Source organism: Hemicordylus capensis, chromosome 1 (genome assembly GCF_027244095.1).
Source record: "Hemicordylus capensis ecotype Gifberg chromosome 1, rHemCap1.1.pri, whole genome shotgun sequence".
In the NCBI taxonomy this organism is placed as follows: domain Eukaryota; kingdom Metazoa; phylum Chordata; class Lepidosauria; order Squamata; family Cordylidae; genus Hemicordylus; species Hemicordylus capensis.
The window spans coordinates 404,202,486-404,213,033 of NC_069657.1; the positions used below are offsets into that span (position 1 = coordinate 404,202,486).

The 10,548-nt window shown below is 42.7% G+C and overlaps 1 protein-coding gene across 6 annotated transcripts in view; it reads left to right on the forward strand.

The window, feature by feature from the left end:
- Window positions 1–2,413, forward strand: part of FOSL2 (FOS like 2, AP-1 transcription factor subunit) — a 103,396-nt gene extending 100,983 nt beyond the window's left edge. For all 6 annotated transcript variants that reach the window (XM_053306196.1, XM_053306174.1, XM_053306204.1 and 3 more), the window contains 2 exons: window positions 460–567; window positions 1,445–2,413. In XM_053306196.1, the coding sequence (XP_053162171.1) occupies window positions 460–567; window positions 1,445–1,954 (618 nt within the window). In that variant the 3' untranslated portion in view covers window positions 1,955–2,413. The remainder of the gene's footprint in view (window positions 1–459; window positions 568–1,444) is intronic.
- The last annotated feature ends 8,135 nt before the right edge of the window (window positions 2,414–10,548 follow it).

Here is a 10,548-nt window from a genome sequence, read left to right on the forward strand (position 1 = left end):
CCTCCTTTTTCAGGGTGGAAAAGCTCAAACAGGAGTGGGGGGCTTCCACTTCAGGGACAGAGTTCTTATGGACCAGAACATGGAGCTCCAACATTTGGTCCAGACCCTCGCTACTATGACAAATACTCAAAAAATATTATTGGGTAGCATTTCTGCCCAGTGGCCAAAGTTAGTTCTTGGTATTTTAATACTAGCACCGGTGCATAGGAGCAAGCAGGGGCTGATATGTTTCTGGGGAAGGGAAGAATACTTAGCTGGGTATCTAATAGTCGTCCTTTCTAGAGAAGCCATTTTGTAGTGGGTAAAAACACATTATGAGTGCATATATCTTGAGAATTAAAAAAAATACTCTGGAGTTCACCAGTTTTCTGTGGTTTATCATTTGGAAGCATTAAAAAGAAACTTGTTTTGCCCCACCCACTAAGCGGATGTTCTTGTTTTTTTCTTCTGTGGCCACAGCTGTCACCTGAGGAGGAAGAGAAGCGGCGGATTAGGAGAGAGAGGAACAAGCTAGCAGCTGCTAAATGCCGTAACAGACGTCGAGAGTTGACAGAGAAACTCCAGGCAGTATGTATTCCACATCTCTCCCCTTTCCTAGTCCTACTTTGGACCACCTATAACCAACCTCCTTTGCAAAGTGTTGATTCAATATCCTGACACAGACAGCTTCTCTCCCAGTGGGCTTCCTTACTACAGGATTGATTTGGGGGCATGACACACAATGATCTAGCATAGCATAGTGGGATATGAATGACGGGACAGATCTGCCCAGTTCTGGCCCACCTGGCTCACCCAGAGTGCCTCTGCAGCTCTTCAGGGGCAAACATTAGAGCTGTACCACCTAACCTGGAGCATGGAAAATGCTGGTTTTTCTCCCTTGCCCTGCCCCTCTCCATCATGCTGGTCTTGTCAACTCTGTGGACAGCCAGGAGACCAGAGTAGCCTCAAGCTTCTCTGCATACGTACATACTCCAGTTGCTGAAGTATAGCATCCGCCCTAAATTGAATCCATGTGGATATGGCCTTAATGGAAGGAAAGTATGAGAGACAATTGACTTCTCCCTTGCTCTCATCCTTCTTACTGATGTGATGTCAGTTGGAAGTGTGGGTGTATGTTGTCTGCTCAGGATAGATGCCCATAGCAGCTAGTTCCTGAGATGAAGCCTGCAGGGAAACGGAGTGTCCTGTTTTTTGCCTAAGCACATCTCTTTACTGCAACAAAATTGTGATGTTTTTGAACACCAGAAATACTTACTTTGATTTGTTACAAAGTTTTATTCAGTGCGATTCCACTGGATTGTGTGGGTCTCACTGGGCTGATCAAACTAAAAGTCCCCAAGAACCAGTGTTGTGCCGTATCTATTTATGTGTGCTTGGTACTTCCTGCTTAGATTCCATCCTGGCTGTGGCGGCTGCTGCTAACCTATTTCTCTTGGGTCTGCAGGAAACGGAGGAGCTGGAGGAGGAGAAGTCTGTACTGCAGAAGGAGATTGCTGATCTGGAAAAAGAGAAGGAGAAGCTGAAGTTCATGCTTATCGCTCACAGCCCCATGTGCAAGATCAGCTCGGAGGAGCACCGAACCTCTCCGCCTCACAGCCTCCAGACTGTCAGGACTGGAGTGAGTGGTGCCATAGTGGTGAAACAGGAGCCCATGGAAGAAGAGATCCCTTCCTCCTCTTCTGACCTTGAAAAAGGGCAGAGGTCTGTCATTAAACCCATCAGCATTGTAGGAGGGTTTTATGGGGAAGAGCCACTCAACACTCCCATTGTGGTGACCTCAACACCTGCCATCACCCCTGGCACATCCAACTTGGTCTTCACCTACCCCAGCGTTCTGGACCAGGAGTCTCCACTCTCCCCTTCGGAGTCTTGCTCCAAAGCTCACCGGAGGAGCAGCAGCAGTGGTGACCAGTCCTCGGATTCCTTGAACTCTCCTACTCTGCTAGCATTGTAACGCTCTCCTTTTGCCCCTGCTCCCCCCACCCAGCGACTCTGAGGGATCATCCCTCCCTGAGATCAAAGACCAGCACAATGGCATTCAAGCACAAGGGCAGCAAGAGCAAGACGGGGAAATTATGTCGCTCCAGGTACTCCCTGGGACAAGAAGAAACCAGAAAAAAATCCAAGCCATATGGGGTTGGGGGGAGAAGTCGCACTACTGGGACAAAAGTGCTTCAGCTACATGGTGAGGGGGGAAACCATCCTCATCTGTGGTTTAGTGCGAGTGAATATGAGCTTCAGTCAATCTCTAGCCATTCCCTGATAAACAGACTGATCTGACCAGATTACCTTCTGTGCTTACTAGTACATTCCAGTTAGTTGATCTCATGTAGGCTTTCACCTTTTTGTGTTGAATACCATGACATTTCGAAAACTCTAAAGGCAATCATCATTAAACCACTGCTGATGTTGGGATCTGCCTATGGGGAATTCTTGCTGTTGGGGTGGTTTTTTGCTAGCTGGAGCAGAGAGGAATACATAAAAGGTCCAAATATGGTTCTTAAAATTATGCTCTCAGTACACTTGGGGTGTGTGGGGTGGGGTAGGGGGAAGCAAGCTGGAAGTGCTGAATATTCTGTTAACAAAAGGGAACGAGTCTCCTTGAAGGAGACAGAGGGGTGGTGAAAGGTGCATTATTGTTCTGTGTGCTGCAATGGCCATGTCTACTACACGCATCATCAGAGGGCCAGGAGTGATGCCAAGGGAGCTGGGGAGATGCCACTAAGCCGCTGTCTCTGGCATGGTTCCTTCTGTAATTACTGTTTGTCAGATCTGTTGCTGGACCCTATCTTTCCTTTCCTTTTTGGCTGCCAGCAGTCTTAGGTGTGATGCATCCTTCTGATCACACCTGACTCAGATGTTGCTGCCATTCCTTGAACAAAGCCTCTGACTCCCAGATCTGCAGACTGTAACATTGCGGTGACACTGTCATTGTTTGCTTGTGGCTGAACCTGGAAAGGGATTCGCTGAGGGTGAAAGCGCAGGAAGCTAGCTGGAGATTCCCTCCCACCCTTTTTTTTTTTTTTGGTGGCTGCATTTCACACATCAGTTCCTGGCCAAAGTGTGTGTGTGTGTGTGTGTGTGTTTGTGGCTGTTTTGATGGCTTCAGGCCTCATTGTTCCTCTGCCGCATTTCTGGTACTAAAGACTATCAAAGAAAATTATTTCTACACTTGTTCTTAGTCTTCTCTCGTGTTCAGCCCCTGTACCTCCAGGTGGACATGGCTGTTCAAAAACCTGTGCTCACTACTGAACTGGACAGCACGCTTCACTTAATCCATCTCCTACGTTGTCAAAGTGAAATTCTACTAAAGAGAATGCAGCTAGACCATGCAGCCAGACCATGCAGCCGCTTAGTTTTGCAGAGACACATACAGACGGGTCTTAGGCTGGTGTGTTGGGCTAGTCATAATGGCTTTGTTTAAACAGAAAATCCCATTTAGTTCAAGCTTGCTGGGATTCCTATGACAAGCATAGTTATGTTTGCAGGGTTTTGTTGCTGTTTCATTGCATTTGATCTCTGGGTGTAATAGGCCAGGTGACTGAAGGATTTATAATCTCATTGTATTGTTGTGGGGACCAGCTTTCTGAACTGAGGGAACATCTTCAAGCCATGTTAGCTCCATTGGTGAGCATCTCGGTCTTGAAGTCTGCTGAGTGTCTCCAGGGAAGTCGATGACTAAACATCCACAGATTGTAATGCCTCTGGATTACAGCCATAGTTTCAGATTAGCTACTTCTGTATCTGTGTGAAAATAATATATCCTAGGCTATTTACATGACCAAAGCTTCTGGCTTGCTCATTCAATCAATCCAAATTTTTTTGTACCAAGAAAAGCCAAATTCTGTGACCTGAATAAACTGTGCAAATTTTGGTATATCTGCTAATTTTGCATTTTTTATTCTGCCTATGCTTGCTATGGCAAGGAGAAAGGAACTTCACAAAGCATTGAAACCCTACCTCTGACCACTAGCCATCATACTGAGTGCCACTTTGAAATTTCATCAGGCATTACTGTTGCATTTTCAAGCTTCTCTTCCAGCAATAAAATCTTAGTGGAGTGTGGGGGGCGGGGGGAGACACAAATGAGATTTTCCAGCTGGTGGATATTCCCTCTTTTAGTAAACTCTGCACGTTAACAGTGCAATCACTTAAGCCCAGAGTAAACAGAACTCTGGCTATAACTCTTGTTTTTCAATACAAAACTTCCTTAGTAAAATATTTCCACACCCTTTCATTTTATACTGTGCCCTTGCTAAAGACTGAGTTTTAAACATCTCTCAGGGCCAAACTAGGCTTTAAAAGAAACATGTGTTTTGGCCCTGCGTGTCTTTTTTTGTTTGTTTTCTAAATAGCAGTGGTAGGGCCCCATTCTGGAATGGAACTATGGTGTAGGAGGAAGTGAATATAGTCCACTGCAGTCCCTATCAAGATCAGCTAGGGAAGCATTTCCTCCTGAGGATAGTGACACCTGTGGAGGTGAGATATGCATTGGGACTGTAGTAGAGGACAAAGGGTTAAAGCTCCTCCCCTCCCATGCTACAATCCCAATCTGTGTCAGACCCCACCATGGCTGCCATTTAGAAAACAAAAATGAGACATGGAAGGCTAGAGCACAGCTTAAGTAGTAGTTTGAGCCTAGGTTAGTTGCTCAGGGAGGCTTCTACTCATAGTAGGAAGAGCAGAGGACCTACATTTCCTTGTGAGAACCATATTTTTAAAAATCCGCACAGGGTACCTTTGACTAAAGTCACGGGTGTGCTTAAATTGCTTTTTTGCTTTGGTGGGTTGAAGCAAAACACCATGTTCTCAACCCATAGCAATTGTGCACTGGGCCAATTTGGCTGCCTTTTCTTTGAAATTCTTGGAAAAATTGAGGCTGAATGCTACTGAGGCACCTGCTCTGCCAGGCTTGCAAATTAAAGAACTATTGGCAGAAGGGAAACTGAATCTCTAAAATCCACAGACATCTTGAAGTGTGTATATGGCAGAGTTTGACAAGTGGCTACATGTGGGACTGGCATTTGCTTGTCACCATGATGCTGCTGTCATTTTATAGATAGCTATGCCAAAGGGGCCCAAGCTGGCCACAGGCCTGTCACAGGAAAGCATCAGGAAAGGACTGGAGGAAAATATATGGCTGGCAATCTTTTTGTTCCAGCTAGTTTTTTAAATGGCAGAAAATAGTATGTGAGGGGTAGGTTTTAGAACTTGGTTATGTGGATGAAAGGCCAAGTCTGTAGAAGAGGTTCCTTGGCAAAATGGCTGAAGAGAAATCTGGGGTTACAACCAGATGCAGTCTTCTGTAACTACTACTGGCTATAACCTCTGATATCTCCTCTGGCAACTTTACCTTAAGTGTTTCTTGTTACACCAATATGTGTATACATTCCACTTGAATGGAGGTTTCCCTAGACTTAGCAGCAAATTGCCTATCTTCACCTTTTCTATTGGTCAGAAATGCGGCCTGCTCTTCTTACCATCTCCCATGGATTCACACAAGCCATCCTGCTCTTCCACAAGGTCCTAATGGAGTCACTTTGTGGCAGATATTCTTGTGGATCTCAGCTTTAACATTGGTTCAACAGATGTTTAGATTCTGAGCAATACCACACACTGCTGTGTGAATCCATTTTTAGCTCAAGATTCTGTTTTTCTGTCAGGTGTCAGTTTGTACATAAACATAAGAACAGCCCTGCTGGATCAGGCCCATCTAGTCCAGCATCCTGTTTCACACAGTGGCCCACCACTGTAGGGGACATACAGCATCTCTTTCCTCATGTTACAGAGTCGCAGTTCCAGCTAAATCCTTGCATTGCAGAGTTGTGGCTTTGACCTCCTGGAAACTTCTTGTTTGTTTTTGGTTGCTCTTCATCCTACAAGATGACCAAGATCTAGAACCAATGCCATGGCCTGCAGATGACCTCTTGAAAGCATCAATTTACCCACTTAGTTGGGAGCACTACAGAAGTACATCCAGATAGGTGACGTTTCTATGTCATCTGCAATCCATTATGAATCCTGTATCCCAGTGATGGCCTTTGGGTGGTGGGGAGGGACTAAGGAAGCTTTGCAGGTGAGGCAGAAACAACATTCATTGAAAATCTGTGGGATTTATACCAAGCCTGTAATGGTTAGGTCTCTGATCCAGTAATCATTGGCCCATGTACTTTAAGGTTAAATTCCCATGCACATGTCTTGGTTAATAAAGATGTCGTCATTCATTAGCTTGCAGTATTTTGGAGAAAACCTAGCAGCTTTGTCTTTCAACACTAATGATTTCTCTCTTTTTAAAGATCCTTTCTTCCCATCCATGCCACCTTCTAATATTTATACAGTACATGACTGTTTCTTTCCATTCAGTTTAGAGCTCAATCCACCAAGTGCTATTCCTTTGTGACCACTGTTCATTTCAAAATGTTTTCTCCTAGCCCTGCTGACATAAATGGGCGGTAGTGTGGCCACAGCTTTTAATGGATTGTTCTCTGAAGTTTGCAAAGTGCTTGTGATAGAACATCTGGACCTGGGGTGATCAATCATTTTATGCCTTTTAAATCATTTTTATTTAATTGATCTATTAAGTTCATTTGAACCTTGCAATGTGCTGCTTTTCTATTTCACCTGGCCTTAATCCTAAGAACACTCTTTAGTTTATCATTTATTTATTGGCAGGCAAACACTTCTTGTGTCTGCTCCAGCAAATCTGCCCACCATTAACTTATCATCTCTCCAACTTGTGTTCATGTTTTTTAATGCCAAAATGAAATTTTACACCATTTAGAAAAACACTTCCAAAATGATTTCCATTTAGTATGGTGGGTCAAATATTTTGAGGGTGCAAATGATCCTGTGTTTTGTTTGTCTTCTTATTTATATTATGTGTATAAATATATATGTTTACATCTTTTTCTCTGCCTCAGACCTGGATTATAACAAAAGAGAGCATTAAAAACCTAAAATACCTTTTTTCCTTTTATTTTTAAATATATATATTACCTATGGGTATTGGTGGGTGCATTCCACCACCTTCTATTTCATAATTCTTCCGTGGATTGACTGTCCTGCATTCTGCTGCTCCTGTCTTCCAAATGTACATGGCAAATTTCTATATTTATTTCAAAAATGATGTGTGTGCAATTTGCTCATATTTCAGCTTTCTGTTCATGTGAGTTATTTTATTTGATGGAAGAAAATGGGCATGTGATGGTGTGCATTGAAACACTGGGCAAGTTATTTATTTCCCCCCAGCGTGCAATGGTGTGCACAACTGCACCAGTATTCCTTTAAGTAACCATTTGCATGTTAATGTAGAGCTGAGTGCTTGTTTCCCATGTATGTAAAGGTGCAGAGATTTTTTTCTTTTAATGTTGTAGCAGAAAGCCCCAAAATCCATGGTTTTGGATCTAGCAGAGCAAAATTTATATGCCTCTTTTCAACAAACAAAAGTTCTCAAAGTAGCTTTATGTAGCAAAAGAAGTGAAAGCAATGGTTCCCTGTCCCAAAAAGAATGGCAACCTAAGGGAAGCACCAGCAATAGGAGAGGAGATTGTCCCCTTCACTAAGCAGGGTCTGCCCTAGTTGCATAGGAATGAGAGACTTGATGTGTGAGCTCTGTAAAATATTCCCCTCAGGATGAGGGAGCCACTCTGGGAAGAGCAGAAGGTGCCAAGTTCCCTCCCTGGCTTCTTCAAGACAGGGCTAAGAGAGATTCCTTCCTGCAACCTTGGAGAAGCTGCTGCCAGTCTGTGAAGACAATACTGAGCTAGATAGACCAATGGTCTGACTCGGTATATGGCAGCTTCCTATGTTCCTATGAACTGAAAAAGATGCTGTGCTGAGATGAATTAGGGCATTTTTTCTCCCTTTGCTAGATAACGAAGCAGTGCTTCCCAACTTTTTTTCATCCCAATGCACACATTTTTTAAAAAAGAGAGAGAGAAATTGGGGCACATTGTCCCCACAGCACAGACAAAACATCCTGCTTTTGAAGCTGACTCACATAAGTACCAAGAGGGATGTGTCCTACCCAGTGCATTATGGGTAAAGTCAGCTCTAAACTGGGGAGTTTAAACTCCCTGCATTTGGTGCTTGCTTTTGAGCTTGTCAATACAGCACATAGGCTAGCATCTCGCCACACACCAGTTGGAAATGCTGTTTATAGAGAACTACCACTTGAAAGGTGCCTGTTTGTCCAATTAAGTCTTGTCATTATATCCAGTATGTGATGGTTTGCTAACATGCAAATTAACAAGCCAGGTCTCTCCCATTAACTAAAAAGAATGATGTTGATGTGCTCATACACAGCTATTGCATACTGAAAGAACTGGGGTTTTTTGGGGGGTGGTGGTGGTGGTGGTTCGTTTTGGTGTTTTACTGTACATCATCACTCATGTACATGTCTTTCCTAAACAAAGAAAATCTCATAAAGGCAAGGATAAGCTGCAGCAAGAGCTAACTGCACATTCACAGTGGCCTTTACAAATCCTTGAAATCCAAGCCAGAAGAATGGTGGAAAGCAAAAAAATAAAAATAAATTGTGCCTCTCTGCAAGCAGGACACATTTAATAAGAGCCATTAAATCTGAGGCGGAAATTCAACGGAAGAGAAATTTGGAGGGTATCTAATTCGGAACCATCTTTACCTATGGATCCCACCCCCGGTGTATAAAATGTATAAAGAAATACTTGTTTCTAAAGATGCATTATCAATCCTTTGCAAATAATACATGGGTCAGAAGAACTATCTCTGAATACAAGAGACAAATCAAATCTTTTTCTTTCCTATGAAATGGTTCTCTCCCCCCTCCCCCACTTTCTGTGATTAAAAGGTTGGTCCACTTGTTTGTGGCTGTTTTAATGTGGAAAAAATATGACATTATGTGTAGAAAATAGACATCAAATCTGTCTTTACTCAGCGGATAAAGTGTGGAGTGTGTGTGTATAGATAGATTCTACTGTGTAGTCCCAAGTGACATTGGTAAGAGATAGTGCATCTTTATTAGCGCGATAGTTTAATGGTGTAAAATGGAAGAATGCTTTAAGATCCCTAAAGATAAAAGGGCCGGACTCTCATTCTGTTTACATGGCTGTGATCCTAAATGTACTCGCATTAGATGTATGTATCGACACCAATGATAAACATTGGTAGAGAAGTGGTCTGAATGATCCAAGTTGTGCCACACAATGTTGTGCAAATCAATAGAGATCAGTAAATGTTTGGGTGTATCATTACATTTTCCTTCCAGAAAAAAATTGGAGTTTCCCTTTTCTTAATCCGAGTGTAATAACCTCTGTCAAATGTTCTTTAAAAATGACTCCATTGAATCCTTCTTCACCTTTTGTATAGCTCTTCCAATGGCAGAGAAACTTGGCTAAGTAGTCTTTTTCTCTTCGTCCATTGCATTGTAATACAGGCCTACAGTATTTGCACTAAAAATGACAATGACAAAAAAGAATTTATATGGAAGCTGGTTAGAGAAAGCTTGCTGCTACGAAAGAAAACATATGAGAATGGTCATGCTTTTACCATTTTAACTGTAGTACCATTTTATAGAATAAAGCCAATCTAGATGGAAAAGAATGAAGGCTATGTATATACATATATATTATTTTTTTTAACTTCTTTCACCCTTCATTTTGCTCTTCTTTATCCCATCTGATAATTATTCCATGCTCTGTCATTGCGCCTTGTGATAATTGAATGTGTTCACTCCCCCTTCCAATTTTGAACACTTGTAAAACTTGCTTTAATGGCACTGCAGACACCTTTATTTTTTGTATAGCAAGAGCTAACTGGAGTTTCTTTTTCTCTCTTCAGTCAGTCATTAAAAGATTTTCTCTGTTATGATGAATTAAACGCTTGCATTTTCCTTCAGTTTAAACAGTTGGTAAATACTGCAAGGTGCTTCTTTGTGTGGTAATTTGGGAGGCATCTTTCATCAGCATCTGAGAAACTGGAGGTGGGGATGAAATGGTCAACAAGGGAGAGGCTGAATGGAGGAACTGCTATAAGAGGTAAACATTTCAGCTAGGGGTGTGCACGGACTACGTGTGGTGGTTCAGACCAAACCGTAGCTCTACGAACCAGTTGGTTGGACCAACTGGCTGGGCCAGTCAAACTGGCAAACCAGCTTGAGCTGGTTTGGAATGGTTCACAATCTTAATGGCTTGGTTTGCAGTGGACCAGTTTGACCGTGAACTGGTTCATGCACACCCCTAATTTCAACAATCTCTCCACCTTTCCTAAGAAAAAGGATGTGCACAAAGAAAGTGGGGAAGCATAATAATGGTTAGTTGCACTGGCTACATTCTCAAACCAACTCCAAGAATATAAAAGTGAGTTCTAAATAATCTTGCGTACACCAGTTATTATGCTGATGAGAATAACATGGTGCACTCCAATTATACTTGTGGTCATTTGGAAAGGGGACTCCTTCCTTGAGATTTTTCTGCCTTTAATGGAGCGACAATCAACAGGCGCAGCCCCTCTCATCGCTGTAAGTGCATAAGTAGAAAAGCCATTCCTGTTGGATTTCTCTAAAAGCTGTTC